This window comes from Impatiens glandulifera, chromosome 1 (assembly GCF_907164915.1).
Source record: "Impatiens glandulifera chromosome 1, dImpGla2.1, whole genome shotgun sequence".
Classification (NCBI taxonomy): Eukaryota; Viridiplantae; Streptophyta; class Magnoliopsida; order Ericales; family Balsaminaceae; genus Impatiens; species Impatiens glandulifera.
Window position 1 is genome coordinate 80184661 of NC_061862.1, and position 20197 is coordinate 80204857.

Genomic DNA, 20197 nt, shown 5'->3' on the forward strand with positions numbered 1-20197 from the left:
AACGATTGGTCCTTATACCAATCGCTATTATACTATATATAAAGTTGATTGGTATAAAACTAATCGGTATACCTCATTAAAAGACCGCGAAAAAGGCGTTATTTTTGCCGTGTTTTGGAAGCATTGTACCGATTGGTATAGAAACCAATCGGTGAAACCTCCTTAATAACTATTGGATATGTGACCAATCAACGATACCTTAAGTCATATGTCCTTCCGCCTTTCTTTATAAAGTTCATATGGCCTCGCATTAGTAAGGAACCTAAAAGCTATGCCTAAACTTGCTCTTTTGAGGGATTTGTTAATCTATACGATCATTACCGATTGGTACTTATACAATCGTTATTACCTATAAAAATGCTAATCTAGATTAATTAGATAGAAAGATCCTTCTAAGATTCTTATTTTGCACATTGATCTTTGTTTAGGTTTTTTATTTTGAATGTCGCCCTTCGCCATTTCCTGCATGTATTCGCCTCAAGTCTTCAAGTAAGTCTTCTTCTCACTACAATGGTTGAATTTATGGTCTGAACATGATTGTGCATAATTGGTTGGGACAACGTAGTGATTGTCTTCCTCTTCTTATTCATCATTATTTTCGTTATTCATAAAAATGATAACAAATTTGATAAAAAAAAATTATTTAACTTTTTTATCATTAGCACCGGCCTTTTCCTTTTTGACTTTTTACTCACATTTCTCGATAATTAACAATATCCTTTCTTACATAATAAACCTCTCATATTATTAATCTTGTGACCTCATTTTTGCACTCAATTACCATCTCAATAGTACCAACATTTTTTACCATCATTAACTCAAAAAATAATAAAACAATCGTGATTGCATCAAGATATTATTTAATTGCATCAAAATCAAAATCTTTTAAAAACCTAGGTGACAAAACTAGGATAGGAACCATGTAAGTTGTTACATTTGTGAAATGTCAAATACTATTTATTGATAGTATTTTTTTTTTTAATAATTAAGTCGTTGAGTGTTCTAATTACTTAAGAGAATTATCGAGAAATCTAACATTTAACATTTTCATATAAAAAAATCATTTCTTTCTCTCTATGTATTTGTTATTATTCTTTCTCGAATTTGTTTTCAAAATACTTTTGTTAAGGTAAGAACTAAATTAACCAATTTAGTCTTTAAGTTATATAAGCATGAAAGAATTCTTTTATTTGGAATTTATTTATTTTTCTTTTAAATACACAAGTATTTAAAATGATAGTTAGGTATTTATGTCTTTAAAGAGCGTGGGCAGACAGAGTTTACAAGGTCATGCAAACGCATTTTAACAAAAGAAAAAGTTCTTTCGAGATGACCTCCCCACACAATGAGTTTAGAAATTCGAATTGAATAGACAAATGCCATTAAAAGTAGAACTTCCAACTCTGTAATCTTTGACATTACTCAATCGTTCTATACAAAAACAACAGATAGTTAATTTTATTTGTATTACTAATAATATCAGTGTTCATTGAACTTAATATATTGTATAAACTTACGAGAAAATAGAAGAGAAAACACCAAAGTAAAATATAAGAACAATTTATTCCTGTTAACCAAATTCTAGTATATTATCTTAATTTGTATGTTTTTATGTATGAAGACATTATTAGGTTATATATATTTATTAAGTTAAATACATGAAAATGATTGTTCAAATCTTTCTTAGATTATTATAATTTAATTTAATTAATTTATTAAGATTTTTATAATATCAATAAGTTTATATTTTAGAAAAAAACTCATTTAGACGTATGTAATTATACAACTAGCTCAAGCTTAGTTAAAGTATGAACTAAGAATAAATAGAATTAATTTTTGTAAATTATATATTTATTAATTAAATTTTTTCTCTTTCTATTATTTAATTAATCAATTTATCTCTCTACTTTTTATTTATTCATTAATTAATTAATTTATCTCAATTTATCTATTTTTCTTCTTTCAATCTATTCATATGTTAGTATTTGATTATTTTAATTTAATTTCTTTCGACCATTTATTTTTACTTTCTTCCTATATCAACATTTGATTATTTTAAAATTATTTGATCTCTTTAAGGAGCTAATATTTGGATATTAAAATGACTCATCCTTTCAACAACAAAAGACCATTAACATAAAAAAACAAATCAAACAACACCAAAAGAGTAATAATCAAAATTATATATATAAAAAATAATAACTCAATATTTTATTTACTATTATTATAAACATCTATATAAAAAAGTTAAATAAAAAATACTAATTTCATTTTTTTATATTAAAAATAATTAAAAATAAAGTTTTTAATCATGAAAATACGAATATTTAATTAATAAATATATAGTTTTAAAAAAAATAACTATGTTTATTGAAAAAGGCTAAACGAGCTAATTTATGATAGTATATACGTTTAAATGAATTTTATTAGTTCATACGTAGAGCCGTCAATTTGGGTTTGGCCCGTTGGGTTGGTCCGCCCTGCCAAAATTTAAACGGTTTGGGTTGAAATATTAGCAACCTATTTGGAAGTGGGCCTACATGGGCCAGCCCGCTCGGGTCACGAGCCTAGGCGGGTCGGGCCAAGGTTGGCCTGCGTGTTAGCAAAAAAATTCTAATATGATTTATAGCCTTATAGGCATATGCCGTATAACCCTAATTTTTTTTCTCTCCCAAGCAGCACTGCAACAGTCAATACTCAATACTTCGTCCATCGGCCGCTGGCTACTTATTTGTTCTGCCTTTCTTCTCTTCGTTCTCGCCTACAAGGTCGTGGATTAAAACTTGGTTCCAGTTCTAGAAGCTTTACACTGAAAGTCTGAAACTCAATATTCTGTTAAATAACAGAATCATTTTCGGAATTGACTCCTCTCAAAATCAATGTATTAATTTAGATGTTGATAAATTTGAAAGTGCTAAGCATGATGAAGGGTCATCTAAAATGTCTAAAGAATACTCTAATCTTTGAATGTATTTTAATAAAATGAAGGGTATTGATAATATAGAAAAAGCTGAATGTAATGGATGCAAAAAACAATATAAATATGGGGTAAATATTATGAGACTTCTACATTGTGGCGTAATGTTAAAAATAAAGAAGGCAACGTAATAGTTACATCAATATTTTCCAAACAAGGATCAAATGTTCTAGTGGATGCTGATGCAGACATTGAAGAGAAAGGCGATGAATGAGAAGGATTTGACATGGATTATATCTTGATTGATGATATTTAAAGAATGTTGACTTTACTGAAATTTTTATCTTATTAAATTTTCAAATTTTAGTTATTTTGTAGAACTATTTGATCAATTAATGTGTAACGATAGAAAAGACTCTTATTTGGTGTGTATTATGACTATTTGATCATGTTCTTGAAATCAATTAAAGTTTTAAATAAAAAATACTAAGTTTAGATTTCCAACTCTAAATTCTTTTTTTTGGGGAAAGGTTAACACCATTTCATTAAAAATCCCAAAAGTGGGAGGTGTCAATAATCAAAACTAGACAAACCCTAGTTTTGATTGTAAGATGACAAACAAAAGACCCAAAAGTTTCTGAATGGTGGCAGTCAAATCACATTATAAAACACAGATTAAAATGAATAAAGACTACAATCTAGATATCACAACCTATGTTGTCTCCATATTCGCATTTTGACCATAATGCCTTCTTCCATGTCCCAATCTTCTCGTGTTCTTCATTAAGGGAGATTGAATTGAAGCAGATGATGATGTCTTCCTGCTCTTATTGTTTAATCTTCCTCTATATTAATTCGTACTAACATAGTAAAATGTATTCTTTTTCAGGATTTCAAGGTTTTTGTCACTACTTTTCTCTACTTCAGTTTTCCGTGTTTGAGGATCAACAAACTTAGTTTCCTTCTCCTTTATTGTATCTTTTCTTTCATCTTCTGCATCTTCCTCTTCCTTACATTTAGGTTTATCTTCTTCAGATGCCCTTGTTTCATCAATTTCCTTTCCTTTCTTACTTCCCTCTTCTTGAGTTTGATTTTCTTTTGTTCCTTCACTTGAATTTTGAACATCTTTCCATTTGGCATTACTTTTTTTTGCTGCTTGTTTTTCCACAATTATTTCATTTGTACTAGGAACCTTTTGTTGTTTGGCTTCTCCATTCTTCATTTATTGTTCATAGTTTGCTTTCTGGTTGTCCATTAATTTAGGGCATCTCATTATAGAATGTTTAAAGGTATTGCAGTTCACGCATCTGTACGGTCGCCATTCATAGTATATGCCTATCTTGGTAGCATTTCCATTTCGATCCACCACTGTAATTTCGTTGGGAAGAATGCTTTTGGGTTGAACTTCAACGCTCATCCTAACTTATGTGAGATTTTCGTTTTCCTTAGTGATTTTGTCCATGTATAGCGGGTTTCCTAAAAGGATTGCGAAATGGCTTAAGGCTTCCGCGTTGTACATGTGGGGAGGGATATTTCGCAACTTGAACCAGATTTGTACTGTTTCTTTTGGAATACTGTCATAGCTCGTACCCTCTTTCCATTTTTCGAGCTTCATGCATTCTTTCCCCACATGTGTATGTCACAACTTTAAAGTTTTCTCAAGATTAGCCTCTTGATTGAATTTCAGGAAATACATGTTGTGACTGTTAGAGGTAACCTTCATTAGACCTTCTTTTCCCCATTGCTTCATGAGTTCTTCCTTGGTAGCATCAAAAGTGGAAGATTCTTTCCCAATATAATTACCCACTATCACCTGTTCCCATGATCGAATGCATTTTTCTTCCACGTCTGATGGTAGCTTGAACTCAAAGGGATTTTCGAGTTTTTCCACCTTTGATTTGAACGCACCTAGGAAAATATGTCCATTTTTTGGAATTTTGTTTTCACTTTCTTTTGCTAAGTTTTGACCCTACTTTGTGTCTGAATTCTTCTTCCAGACTTGATCAACCAGACAAATTGGGTTCTTCTTTAGAGTACAAACTATTGTCTTTGTACATTTTGTCAACTCTTTCATTGTGTTGACGGACCAGCTAACAATAATGTCATACTTCGCTTTTTTTAGAAGGTTCCAATCTTAGAGGTAATGCAGGTTTACCTGAATAGTGATTTGTTGAGTCATTTCTTTTTTGAGAATCATTTCTCCATTCTTAGTTTGTATCAACATCCTTAAAATTTGTTTTCTCAGTCCTTTGACGTTTTCCCTCTCATTAAAACAAACCCTCCATTTGCTTTTTGCCTTCTCTTCGGTTTCCCATGTATCCTCAGCTTTCTTGTTTACTGCATTATTTTGACATTTGTTTCCAACCCTGATTTCTTCCAGACCAGTACTATTTTCCTTTTGTTCCTTTGTAATTTCCTTCTTCTTGCTGGTCGCCTCTGTTTTATTTTGATTTCCTTTTTTCCTCTGTGACTTACTAGTTTTATCGGATTGATTCTGATTCCCAAAAGAATCAGCAACAAATTCATTTGAAAAAGTTTGTTTATTTGACAATCAGTATGTATTTCATTTTTGCTCTTATCTCCGTTGACATTCATCTTAACTGAATTATTGAATGCTATAGTAGAAGAAGGCATACCTGGAGCTTTTCCAGAGTTGACATTTATGCTCTTGCTCACGAACTCAGGAGTGTCATCTTTTCCTTCTTTAGACAGAGTGTCTTTGTTTTTATGAGGCGTAATGGGATATGTGCCCATATTTCCTTCCTGTTGGTTATCTGCATCCTGGACTTTCTTTGGGTGAGTGGAGCAGGATTTTGATACCTTATGTGCCTGTTTAAGAGAATTGGTCAGGCTTGAGCCAAAGGTTAACAAAGAAGAAAGATTCCCTATTTCAGAAGCTTTCATATTTCCTGATTCGAAATGGCAAAAGCAGACGGATTCAAACAACGGCGTTTATCGCGATGCGCGATTAGAACGGTTGAAACCCTTGCGGCGCTTGTGAATGATCCAACCGGGGTTTCCGCGACACTACCGTTCGTGCCGTTCGTGGTGATCGTGTCGTTTGTGCCGATCTTGACTTCGATTGTGTGGTATTGACTGTGTCGCTCGTGCCGCGACGAATACAACAAAGCGCGATCTGTACAATTGAAACCCTAGTAGCGCTTACGAAACAGGGGATTTTGTGTCTATGTTAATCATGTCATTTTTGCGAATTGTGTCGTTCGTAACGATCGTGCCGTTCGTGTCGTTGATTGTGTTGTGTCAACCGTGTTGATCGTGCCGTCGATTTTGATGTGCCAACCGTGCCGATCGTGCCAATCGTGCCAATCGTATCTCCAGAGCTTTTCTCTCACATCGTACACATATTGTAATTGTGTAATTGTTTCCAACTTTAAATTCTTGCTTAATGTGTTTTGGACTTTTTTTATCATTAAATTATAAATTAAAACATTTTAATCATACTTTTCTGTGTATTATTAAAACTTTAAAAATATATAATATTGTTTTGTATATTAACATATTGTAAGCTTAAAAAATATAAAACAATAAGTTAATCGAATGAAAATTATAGTTCAATTTTACAAGTCTAATTATTTAATTTACTATTGATATTTTAAATGATAAGTGATGGTATAATTTTACCATCTATATACGAATATAATAATCAATTAAAGTTGTAAATACTATAAAAAAAAAATAAGATCACTCAATTTACAAGTGAATAAAGTTGATTTCTAAATTCCATTTAAAATGTTATTTCTTTTTAAATAATAAGAAGAAGAAGAAGGTCTGGTTTAATGTGTCGTTTCCTTAATATTTTATATTTTATAAAATTAACTTAATTTAGGTTTAATAGGTCATTTCTTTAATATTTTATCTTTTATAAAATTAACTTAATTTATATGTTTATATGTACAACGATATTGTTAGCTTTTTTATATATATATATATATATATATATATATATAATTACATGAAAACGTTCAAATCTTTCCTAAATTATTATAATCTAATTTATTTGACTTATTAAGACTTTTTAATATCAATAAGTATATATTTTTGTAAATGGTTGTAAATTTGAACCATTTATCATTTTTTAGAAATCAAATTAAATTTTAAATAGAAAAATACTAAGTTTAGAATTCCAACTTTAAGTTTTTTTAATGTGTTTTTTTTTACGTTTTTTCTATTATTAAATTATAAATTAAAACATTTTGATACTTTTTTATGTTGTTAATATTCTAATCTGTGCATTTAATGCTAGTTATATTAACTTTCATTTATTTAGTAATTCGTTTGATAAATTTTACCTATTTAATCAAGTTCATAAATAAAATTAATAGTTTTCTCATTATTTAATACTTAAAAGTATATTTCAACATTAAAAAATATACCAAATAAAATAAAATTTCATTTCATTTTTTATTTGGTTATGCCAAAATTATAGTTTTCAAATAAGTTATAAAAAGAGAAAAAAAAATTACCTGAGATTCAAATCTCTTATAAAAAAAAAAATAACGTGAAGAGGCATACACAAAAAAAAAAACTTAATTTAAACACAAATACATGATATTTTTTTTTAATAATATGTAGTTAACCAATATTATCTGGTGTATATACACTACAACAAAATTGTCAAATCGCAACATATAGCTGCAACATTTTATTTTTTAACACTAGTTTTGAAAAACTGCAATCCACATTGTAATAAAAATTTGAAATATTGCATCTTCCAACTATACTTTCAACGAAAACGTATTTTTACTGAAAATATAATCTAAAAAATATTTAATACAAAATATATTACTAGCAATGGAAAAATATGATATTTTTTCTAAATTTATATTAATATATCTTTAGAACTAAACTAGTAATAAGGAAGTCACAGAATAATGTTAATAATAATATTCACATCAATATTTGCAAATATTTTTGCAATAAAATTTATTTTCATTAATTATTGTAACAAATATTATATAAATAAGACGGTGATTATTGCAAATTAAAATCGCAAGTAACTGGGATAATATTGATAAATAAATCTGTAATAAACATTGCATTAACACAAATAAATAATATATTTGTAACTGTTACTACAATTTTATTACAATATATTACCGCAAACTATATTACAATTTTATATAATAGTTTTGTAAATATTTTACGAAATATTCGTAATATTATAACATTAAGTTATACATTAATTATTATATATAATGTCTTCGCAACTAATTTCTATATGAAATGTAATTATTGCAAACTACATTGCATATATATTTATTATACAATATGCTATCTTAATTCAGTAAGATCTTTGGCAGGAATTGGAGGATAGAGAAAAGGTAGTAAAACACAAATAGGATGTCCCTAAACTTCAAACTATAAACTTTAAATCCTAATCCTATGACCAAACCTTAAGGCTTGTGCGGCACGATAGACACATCCACGACACGATCGGCATAGGCGGCACGATATTGTCTTTCAGTCGGAAGTCATAAAATTGGCGTCGAAATCAGCATTGATCAAAGGAAGTGCGATCGGTATAGAAGGCACGACACGATCGGCACAGACGACACAATAGGCACAGGTGGCACAACTTGATCTGCACGAACAACACAATATTGTATTAATTAAATGAAGCGCGATTGGCAAAGGCGGCACGACATGATCAGCACGGGCGGCACAATAGGCACAGACGACACGACCCGATTTGCACGGACGACACGATATTGTCTAGCGAAGTTCTGTTGTGTAGTTGGCTTTGACTGTTAATTCTGTTTTTGGTTTCTTTTGGCTGCTTTTTTGGGATCTGCTAGTTGTTATTTACTGTGAAGTTTGCTCCTCAATTAAGCTGGTCTGGGTTGGGTGGCTTTGCTGGCTCCTTTATTGTCATCTACTGCTACAGATTACTGTTATTGATTTCTGATGTAGGTCTGAATTGTTGATAGTTGCTAAGGCATTTGGTTGTCTACTGCGCAGGCTGAGCCACGATGAGCCTACGCTCGACCAGCCTTCATAACCGAACTAAAAACATAAGGAAAAATAAAGGGAATCTAGAGAAATTGGCTGAAAGGGCTACCACTTCTTATAGGTGTTCCCCGGTCACAACGTTGCTGATGCAGATGACTTCAATCCAACTATTACATCGAGTACTCACATGGTTGGTCTATCAACCGGTTGCGCCCATCTCCCGACTAATCTAAAAATTGGCCATGACGCCCCTCCCTTGACCGGTCATGTATCCTCCACCCCGACTGTCTTGGCTTTTGTCAACCAAACCAGTAGTGCTACTCCTTCGACAGGCCATGTCGTTGCCACACTGACCGATCACGATGTTATTTTTCCAGTCGGGCTCACCTTAGCCACTACGGTATGTCACGACATCCCCACCCCGACCGCTCAAATCCCCGATAAGTCATGAACCATGGGACAAAATAAATTTGCAAATCTGGCAGACATTAGGAACCAAATTCTCAAAACCCTCGCCCAGTTTTAAAGGCATGAACTTGTCATGGACAATGAAAGGAGCGAGCAAATCATTTGCCAATTCAAAATCCAATTTGAGCAAGATTGGAACTTATTCGACAAAACCGAATACAAGGAAATCATTATGTGGTCGGTTAATGTCATGAGGGAGTTCGACAAGTACCCCCAAACCTATGCTTATACTACACAAACAAATGCAAACCAAAAATGGAAAACCAATAAGGTTTGGAGAAAAAACGGGACAGCTAATGGAGGCAAGCTCAATGTGGATCATAGCCTAAAAATTAAAACGCTCGAACACCTGCTTCAAATCGAACTCCCCCTAGTAATTGAAGAGGAATGCGTCAACGATTGGAAGCGAGTTGTTGTCGGTCACTTCATGGGCACCCACAAGGCCCCATTCCGAGCAATCAAGGCCGCCCTTTTCCGACAATGGAGCGAAAAGGGACTTAAAAAAGTCAAAGTCAACGACTTTGGCTATTTCTTCATCACTTTTGGCACGGAGACCGAAGCCCAAGCCATTACCGACTCAGATTTCACCTTCATGTTCAACTTATGTTTTAAGCTTGCCAAATGAAATGAAGAAATGAACATCAATAGCAAACAGTCACAATCCGAACAAGTGTGGGTGGGACTAAGAAACATTCCAGCGCACCTTTGTAATGCCAAAGCACTTACCTACCTCACCGGACTCATTGAAAAGCCACTTAAGCTCGATCCCAACTTTGACTCGTTTGAATGAGTCACGTTTGCACGTGTTTGCATTGAGATCGATTCAACGAGTACAAAACCAGAAAAATTCGAGTTAAGGTGCTGGAATGGAAACATGGTTGTCATTGAGGTTATTTACGAGCAACTGGAAAAAGAGTATGGGGAAAAGCAAAAGAAACTCGTGGCCACCCACGAGCAAGAGAATCTCACGGTGGTTAAGAAATCATATATCGAAATCTTCAAAGTAATGAAAACCACAATGAATACGTGAATGAGAACCAAACTGATCCCGATCCCACCGAGCCTGAAACCGAGACCCTTTTCTCACTAATTAGGTTCGAAAACCCTGACGTCGACGTGGATGATAGCGAAAACCAAAACATCTCAAAAACTATGAGCTCCAAAACCAAAGAAATCCGTAACGTTGTCAAAGAAACCACCTTAAGGGAAATAACTCATACGCTCAACTCCAAACTCAAGCCCAAAAGAAAAAAAGTGACATGAGAAGCTAGCGAAGAAGAAGAAGCTGGAACTCTATATAGAAATATATCCCAAAAAGACATAAGGGTAACAAGAAAGAAGGAAAGAAAGAACAACGGCAAAGACAAGAGAGACGAGTCCGAGGAAATCAACCCCTATCGTCTTGTTTTAGTTGATTGATTGTTAGTTTCATTTCTTATTCACTTTTGTACTATAATTTCATGTCCGTGTGCGTTTCTTAGGCCAATTGTGAATTCCGTATGGTCATCGTGTGTTGACTTTGAGCAAACGGTTGTAAGCTCAATTTCAGCTCTTGTACTCCTTTTACCTTTTTCGGGTCTTTTCTCAAAAAAATCATAATCTTAAACCCACGTGGCTTAGGCTTTTTCCTAGGTTTTGGATTGAATCCTTCAAAGTCGCTTGCGAAGATTTAACTAGTGAGGTTCTTGATATTAGGAATGCTGTCATCTCTGAGATTGCTAGGATGAGCCTTACTTCATCGGTCGTTATTGATTCACCAAAAAAACGTAGTTAGCTAACTTTTTACCTGCTTTTCACAATTTACTTAACTTTTGTTTTCTTCTTCAGAGTGGAAAACCCAATTCCAACAAAGCATCATCAACTCATCATCATTCATAAATTAAGAACACACGAACAAACTTGGCATAAATGAAATTGGCTTTAATTGTATATACCATATCAGTATTCATTCTTCTTCTTCCTTTTATTATTATGCAATAGATAACTTAGGAATAATTGCACTTTTTAAATTTATTAATGTACATAGTTACTAAAGAAAAACATCATATTAATGTGATATTCATCTATTCTATATGTTTTCGATTCACACCATTTTTTCTTCCCCATTTTGTATTAGAAAATAGGAAGTTTCGGGCTTTATAGGTTTAGGGTTTTGATGTTCGAGAAGGACTTAAGTGCCATTAGAGGAGAGGGTCAGTACTGATGGCCGAGCAAATACAGAGATAAAACACTCAGGTCGCCGAAAAGGTTATGGATGCCTGCTGCATCACCAGCAGCCGAATTACAGTAATCAAATTTCTAGTAATAGGAATTTAAAGGGAGCTGGGTAAATATATTGAGAAATTTGACGAAATGACCCTAATAACTGCTTCAAATGAGATGGTGACCAGCGCATAAATTTTATTACGATGGTGACCACTTTTTTTTTAACGAAAATGCCCTTTCACGAGACGCAACTGCACGTACGTCTCGCAACCCATCCCTTATAAAAAAAATTCATTTGTTTCTTCCCATTATCTCTCTTCTCCTCCATAAATCCTAAGATAGAGATGATGAGCCGTCTTTCTCTTCTCTTCATATGCGAACGACGAACACAGCGGTAAAGACATCTGCAAACTAAACTACGATGAAGAGGAGTCGCCTTTATATTCTCTTTTCTTCTCTTTAATTCTTATGTCATTTATAGATGAATGTTTTTGTGTTTAATTGATTCGCCTTGATTGAATGTAGGTGTTGATGGGGTCCCTATTGATGATGTTGGATTTAGTGGTACGATCTCATGTTGATTCGCCTTGCGGAACGGTCGCGATTGTTGATTCGCCTCACGGTTAGTTGCGTCTCGCGAATGCATCTTGCGATTGTGTCTCGCGAATACATCTCGCGATTGCGTCTCGCGAATGAATCTCACGATTGCGTCTCGTGAGTGCATCTTGCGAATGAAGAAGTAGATAATGAAGAAGGAGAAGAAGTTGATGAGCTTTGTGAAGTGATGAAGAAGATGAATGTTGTGGGAAAGCACACCAGATTTGTGTACGATAGTGAGGATGAAGAAGAAGAAGGTATACTGAAGTTGAAGGGTCTACCTACTCCACAAGGGAAACATGTCCGTTTCCCACTCGAGGAAGAAGAAGATGAATAGTTTGTTTGATAATCAATCGTTTCGTTTTTCATTTCTTTAATATGTACCAAGAACAAGAAGAAAGAATCAAATTTATTTTGCACTTTTCTCTGCCATAAAACTTGATTTGCAGCAACAATAGAACTCTACAACAAAATTATGTATGAATAAACAAACTATAGAATATTGACGACATAATACAAGAGAAGTGTCCACAACTTTAATAAGAGAATCAAAACAAGTTGTCCCAACAGTTACAAATACAATTATTTCACTATTATTCTCACTCATTTTGATCACCTAAACAACAAAATCAAAACAAATCATAGTTCAACCTTTTATCATTGTCAAGAGACGCAATTTAGGTTGCGAGACGCATTCACGAGACGCATTCGCGAGACGGAATTGCGAGACGCATTCGCGAGATGCAACCAACCGCGAGACGCAATCGATAATTATCAAGCGATCAACAATCGCACCCGCTCCGCAAGGAGAATCAACATGAGACGACACCACCACATCCAACCTCATCAACAGGGACCCCATCGACATCTGAATTCAATCAAGGTGAATCAATTAAAAAACCCTAAACCCTAGTATGCTTTCAAACAAGAAATAAACAACAATGAGCGAATGATAAGGAAGCATACCAGTATCGGACATCATCCTTGTGCTCATGGTTGCCTTTGCTGGGATTCGGTCGTCTAGATATTCGGTGTTTAGGGTTTTAGAGAGAAGGAGGAGAAGATTGAGAAGAGCGAGAACAAGGAAGAAAAAAAAGAAAAAAATGGGAGAAAGGAAAGAAGTATATTAAATAGTAAGGGCATTGAGAACTTTTCACATGGCATCCGATTGCGTCTCGCAACTGGCGATTACGTCTCGCAATGGGAGCAATTTCGTCCAAAATAATTTAAGTGGTCAGCGCAATATAATTTATGTCACCAGCTCATTTGAAGCAGTTATTAGGGTCATCTCGTCAAATTTCACAATAAATTATTCTTTCCCTATTAATATTATCTTCAAATTTTTTATCTGAATTCTTAAATCAAATTAGTTTGGAAATTTAAACTTTAATCTTATCTTTCTAAAACTATAGTTGATTCAAGAAATCTTTAATAGATTGTAAATATCTACACATATTTAATTAAATAATTAGATTATAATAATAGGATGAAAATTTTGACTTACTTAATAATACACCTTCAGATCCACCCAGATTCACCCTATGTTTACTTCAAGGTAAATGATACATATCATTAATTTTAAATCGCGACTCGCATAGTGACGAGACCTCGCTGTTATACAAAAAAGACTTGGATGTTATACAAAAGGAACTTCGTCGACCAGGGTCCCTTTTGTATAACAGTCATGTCTTTTGTATAATAGCGATGTCCCTTTGCTGTGCAAGTCGCTATTTTCAGAGTCGTAATACGTATCATTTCTCTTACTTTAAATAGTTCATTTATTTTTTCTTACTATTCACTTAAATCTACATCATTTCTATACACATACAAAAAAAAACAATATTTTGTTAACATGTTATAATTGTAATAGACATGAATACATTATTTTTTAATTTTATATTCGTGTTAGTCATAAGTTTATTACCGATGAAGCTTACCATCTTGTAAAGTTTATAGTGGCACTTTCAAAGCGCGTGTATATGGAACTACAATTGTATGAAACATTACTTCTACGAAGATCATCAAGTCGGAGAATGTAGTTTGTTGTTTCAATGTATTTGTTTGTTACCATGCAAACCCGACCATCCCCGATTCGTGCTTTATAAAAGTGCAATGGCATCAATTACTATTAAAAATAATTTTGTATGCAAAATAAAAATTAATAAAAGAAATATTTGTATGCTTACTTAATTTTGAAATTAAAGTGATTATTTAATTTTTTTATTTTAATATTTAAGTCAAGTCTATAACTCATTTAATCTATTGATTAAGTGAAAATAAACATTTTATTAAAAAAATATAAATAAATAGTTGTCTACATATTTAGGATAGTATATTTCCTCCTTCTATCCTATGATATACTCCTTGCTTTCACTTACTGGCTAATCATTAATATACATTTCAAATTCAGTTTAATGAGTCCAATTTATTCGTTAATCACTTAAGAGGAGAGGAGAGGAGAGGAGAGGAGAGGAGAGGAGAGGAGGGGAGAGAAGAGAAAAAGTTGAAAAATATTGGAAAAGTTTATTCGGTTTAATCGTAGGTCTAATTGTAGTAGGATATTTGTTTAAACTATTGTTGTAACTTATTTGCCGTATCAATCCAACCCTTAATTTATGTGTTAGGGCTATGAAAAACTGAAAAGTAAATTCTAATTATTATACTATTTATCTTATTTAAATGTTGTTGTTTCTTTTTAATAAATTAATTTTAATATTAACAATAACAGAGATTGAAAATGTAAATATAAAATAGGTTATATTCTAAAGGACTGTTTGAACCGTCTCAATTTAAGAAATTTGACGAAATGATCATAAAAAATGGGTTAAATGCGTTGGTGACCGGCGTATAAATTAAATTGCGTGGGTAATCACTTAAATTTTTTTATGAAAATATTTCTTTCGCGAAGGGAGGATAGTTACGCGAAGAAGGCACGGGAAAAGTCCAGAATATCCTTACTATTTAATATAACTTTGCATTTTTTTCATTTCTCATCTTCTCTTTCTCTCTCTTCCCGTTTTTCTCCTTCTTCTCTCTAAACGAAGATCTAAACGGCGACGATTTTTGACGGACACAACTATGAGCACGAGCACGAACACTTTGGCAATGGGTACGTTTCTTCCTTGATCTGTTTGTTGTTTTCATTAAAAATATATGATCGTGAATGAACGATTGTCTCGCGAAGGGCACGATTGTCTCCGAAAGGCACGATCGTCTCGCAAAGACACAAGTGCATCAGCTCACTAGTAGATTCATGTGAAAACAAGAAGAAGAAGTAGGCGGACCAAAAAGATAGAGATGGTTTCTACACTAATCATTAGAATTATTCTTTCTGGCTATGCCCATAAACAACCAGCTCTCTCTCACAACCCTTGTCGCTTTATTTCTTCTAACTCTCATTTAGGGTTAAATTTGCACTCTCCGCCTTCTATCACCATACTCAAGAAGAAGACGACTCTCAAAACTCACATTGTCATTCGTCCTGTTCTCGCTGCCCAATCCAATTTCTGTAAGGGTGTATTTGATGAGGGGGAATTGGAATTGGAATTGGCATTGGAATTCCAATTCCATGAGAATTGGCATTGAATTACAATTCAATTCCTATGTTTGGAAAAATTATAGAATTGTAATTCAATTTCAATTCCTATGTTTGGGAAGATGATAGAATTGTAATTCAATTTCAATTCCTATGTATGTAAAATAAAATATTCGTTAAAAATTGTTAACTTCTTAAATATGTTTTCACGTTTTTGACACGTTTAATACGTTTTTGACATGTTTAACACGTTTTTGAGATGTTTAACACGTTTTTGACATGTTTAATACGTTTTTGACATGTTTAACACGTTCAACATGTTTTTTTACACGTTTAACACGTTTTTGGCACGTTTAAACTCGTTTTTGACATGTTTAATACATTTTCACACTTAAAACATATTTTCACACGTTTAACATGTTTTTTCATGTTTTTGATATGTTTAACACGTTTTTGACATTTTTAATACGTTTAACATGTTTTCACATTTTGACAAGTTTAACACATTTTCACATTTTTGGCATGTTTAACATATTTTTCACGTTTTTGGCATGTTTAACACGTTTTACACATTTTTGACACGTTTAACTCGTTTTTCACGTTTTGGCACGTTTTTCACGTTTAACACGTTTTTCACGTTTAACACGTTTTTCATGTTTTGGGCACATTTAACACGTTTTTGACATTTTTAATACGTTTAACACGTTGAACACGTTTTCACACGTTTAATATGTTTTTCACGTTTTTGGCACGTTAAACACGTTTTTGGCATGTTTAACACGTTTTTCACACGTTTTATACATTTGTGACACGTTTGACACGTTTTGACACATTTTTTCACGTTTTTCATGTTTTGGGCACATTTAACATGTTTTTGAAATTTTTAATATGTTTAACATGTTTTCACACGTTTAATATGTTTTTCACGTTTTTGACACGTTAAATACGTTTTTGGCATGTTTAACATGTTTTTCACACATTTTACACATTTTGACACGTTTTTCACGTTTTGGCACGTTTTTCACGTTTTGGCACGTTTTTCACGTTTTTCACATTTAACACGTTTTTACGTTTTTGGCACATTTAACACATTTTTGACATTTTTAATACGTTTAACATTTTTTTCACACGTTTTGATAAGATTAACACGTTTTTCACGTTTATGGCGCATTTAACACGATTTTGACATATTTAACACGTTTAACATGTTTAACATGTTTTTCACACGTTTGACACGTTTAACACGTTTATGGCACATTTAACACGATTTTGACATGTTTAACACATTTTTGGCATATTTAACACGTTTTAAACGTGTCACAAGTGTGTTAAACGGGCCAAAATGTATTAAACATGTCAAAATGTGGTAAATGTGCCATAATTTATCAAACATGTTAAACGTGCAAAAATCTGTTAAACAAACCAAAACATGTTAAACGTGCCAAAAACATGAAAAAATGTGTTAAACATGTCAAAAATGTAAAAACATGTTAAACATATAAAAAATGTGTTAAAAATGTCAAAAACGTAAAAACATGTTAAACGTATCAAAATGTGTTAAACGTCCAAATAAGTGAAAATTTGTTAAACGTGCCATAACGTGAAAATATGTTAAACGTGTCAAAAACATGTTAAATGTGTTAAAAATGTGTCAAACGTGTCAAAAACATATTTAAAACGTGAAAATGTGTTAAACGTGTTAAAAACGTGAAAATCGTGTTAAACGTGTCAAAAATGTGTTAAACGTGTCAAAAATGTGTTAAACGTGTCAAAAACGTGTTAAAAACGTGATAATCGTGGTAAACGTGTCAAAAACGTGAAAAATGTGTCAAAACGTGTTAAAAACGTGAAAATCGTGTTAAACATGTCAAAAACGTGTTATAAACGTGGAAATCGTGTTAAATGTGTCCAAAACGTGGAAACGTGTTAAATGTGTCAAAAACGTGTTAAAAACGCGAAATCGTGTTAAATGTGTCAAAAACGTGTTAAACGTGTCAAAAACGTGTTAAAATGTGAAAATCGTGTTAAACGTGTCAAAAATGTGTTAAACGTGTCAAGGACGTGAAAATGTGTTAAATGTGTCAAAAACGTGTTAAATGTGCCAAAAACGTATTAAACGTGCCAAAAATGTCAAATCATGTTAATCGTGTTAAACGTGTCAAAAACGTGAAAATCGTATTCAACGTGTCAAAAATGTCAAAAACGTGTTAAACATGTCCAAACGTGTTAAAAACGTGAAAATCGTCTTAAACATGTCAAAAACGTGTTAAAAATGTGGAAATCGTGTTAAATGTGTCAAAAACATGTTAAACGTGTCAAAAACATGTTAAAATTGTTAAAATGTGTCAAACGTGTCAAAAACATGTTTAAAATGTGTTAAACGTGTCAAAAATGTGTTAAAAACGTGAAAATCGTGTTAAACGTGTCAAAAATGTGTTAAACGTGTCAAACACGTGTTAAAAATGTGAAAATCGTGGTAAACGTGTTAAAAACGTGAAAAATGTGTCAAAACGTGTTGAAAATGTGAAAATCGTGTTAAACGTGTGCAAAAACGTGTTAAAAACTTGTTAAAAACGTGAAAATCGTGTTAAACGTGTCAAAAACATGAAAACGTGTTAAATGTGTCAAAAACGCGAAAATCGTGTTAAACGTGTCAAAAACGTGAAAATCGTGTTCAACGTGTCAAAAACGTCAAAACGTGTTCAGCATGTCAAAACGTGTTAAAAACGTGAAAATCGTCTTAAACATGTCAAAAACGTGTTAAAAATGTGGAAATCGTGTTAAACGTGTCAAAACGTGTTCAACGTATAAAAAATATGTTAAATGTGTTAAAATGTGTCAAACGTGTCAAAAACATGTTAAAAATGTGTTAAACGTGACAAAACGTGTTAAAAACGTGAAAATCGTGTTAAACGTGTCAAAAATGTGTTGAACGTGTCAAAACGTGTTAAAAACGTGAAAATCGTGGTAAACGTGTCAAAAACGTGAAAAATGTGTCAAAACGTGTTAAAAACGTGAAAATAGTGTTAAACGTGTTACAAATGTGAAAATCGTGTTAAACGTGTCAAAAACGTGAAAACGTATTAAATGTGTCAAAACGTGTCAAAATGTGTCAAAAACGCGAAAATCGTGTTAAACGTGTCAAAAATGTGTTAAACGTGTCAAAAACGTATTAAAAACGTGAAAACCGTGTTTAATATGCCAAAAACGTCAAAAACGTGTTAAACGTGTCTAAAACGTGTTAAAAACGTGAAAAACGTGTTAAACGTGTCAAAATCATGTTAAACGTGTCAAAACGTGAAAATTGTGTTAAAAACGCGAAAATTGTGTTAAACGTGTCAAAAACGTGTTAAAAACGTGAAAATCGTGTTCAACGTGTCAAAAACGTGTTAAAAATGTGAAAATCGTGTTAAACGTGTCAAAAATGTGTTAAACGTGTCAAGGACGTGAAAAATGTGTTAAATGTGTCAAAAACGTGTTAAACGTGCCAAAAACGTATTAAACGTGCCAAAAATGTGAAATCATGTTAAACGTGTTAAACGTATTTAATGTATGAAAAACGTGTTAAACATGTAATAACGTGAAAAACGTTTTAATTTGAAATTACAATTCTGACCTAAAAAGATTGAAATTGAGAACTATCAAATTACACTATATTGAATTCCATTGGAATTCCAATTCCAATTATTAATATTAGAGTGTCTAACAAACATAAGAATTGGAATTATACCCTCCAATTCCAATTCCAATTCCAATGCTAATTCCAGAGTTATCAAACACACCCTAAAGGTATATTTATATATATTTCAGTATCACTAACTTCAGAAAATAACCAGGACTTGATTGACTCTGCTTTAGATTATTCTCAATACGAATTGGTCATAGCATTTGAATTGGGATCAAATTGGAAATGACTGGATTTTCTATTAGATTATGAACTAATTTTACACATACACATGATGTGAAAATAGTTGTGCAAAGGGTATTGAAAGTAGGGAAGGATCGATGGAGTTGAAACTGGAACCAACCTGGTGCCTGTGAGTTCAAACTATTTCTCTTTTATTATTCTTTTGGGGAAATTGAAATTGACATTTATTTACAATGGGTGGGGGTAGAATTCTGTTCCGAGACCAATTTCTCGAATATCTGTAGCCTTTGTTGCGGGTACCCTTGCATTGTTCGTGTGTAAGTCCATCTTATATACAGCATTCTTTACACTGGTAGGTGTTGTTTTCCACACCTGAGATTCCAGTTCCAATTCCAGTTTCGTCATGGATTATGGTAATAAATAACTTGTTTGGTTTTGGAACAAGCAATGATGGGACTAATATACTTAACATATATAGCTTTGAACAAGGATGGTAAGAGGTGGTGGTGGTAAGGAGGTGGTGGTGATCAAAAGACCGAAGATTTTCGTAGCCTTTGGACCGCTACTGCTGATCATAGGACCGAAGATTTTCGCACCTGAGGACCAAGGACCGACAAAAGGCGCAATTTTTCGACCG

At 32.8% G+C, this 20197-nt stretch overlaps 1 protein-coding gene across 1 annotated transcript; it reads right to left on the reverse strand.

Annotated features, from left to right (window-relative positions):
- Window positions 1-3629: 3629 nt before the first annotated feature.
- LOC124933750 lies at window positions 3630-4139 on the reverse strand. The gene is made up of 2 exons (XM_047474188.1): window positions 3871-4139; window positions 3630-3762 (listed from the first exon to the last, which is right to left on the reverse strand). Exons 1-2 carry the CDS (start codon window positions 4137-4139, stop codon window positions 3630-3632), a joined length of 402 nt encoding a protein of 133 aa, XP_047330144.1.
- Window positions 4140-20197: the final 16058 nt, after the last annotated feature.

What these genes read in the sequence shown, in the direction of transcription:
- LOC124933750 (XM_047474188.1), bottom strand. Translation starts at nt 4,139, where the DNA reads ATGAAGAATGGAGAAGCCAAACAACAAAAGGTTCCTAGTACAAATGAA. An exon ending in ATAAAGGAGAAGGAAACTAA is followed by an intron (nt 3,763 to 3,870) that starts GTTTGTTGATCC and finishes GAATTAATATAG; the next exon opens with AGGAAGATTAAACAATAAGA.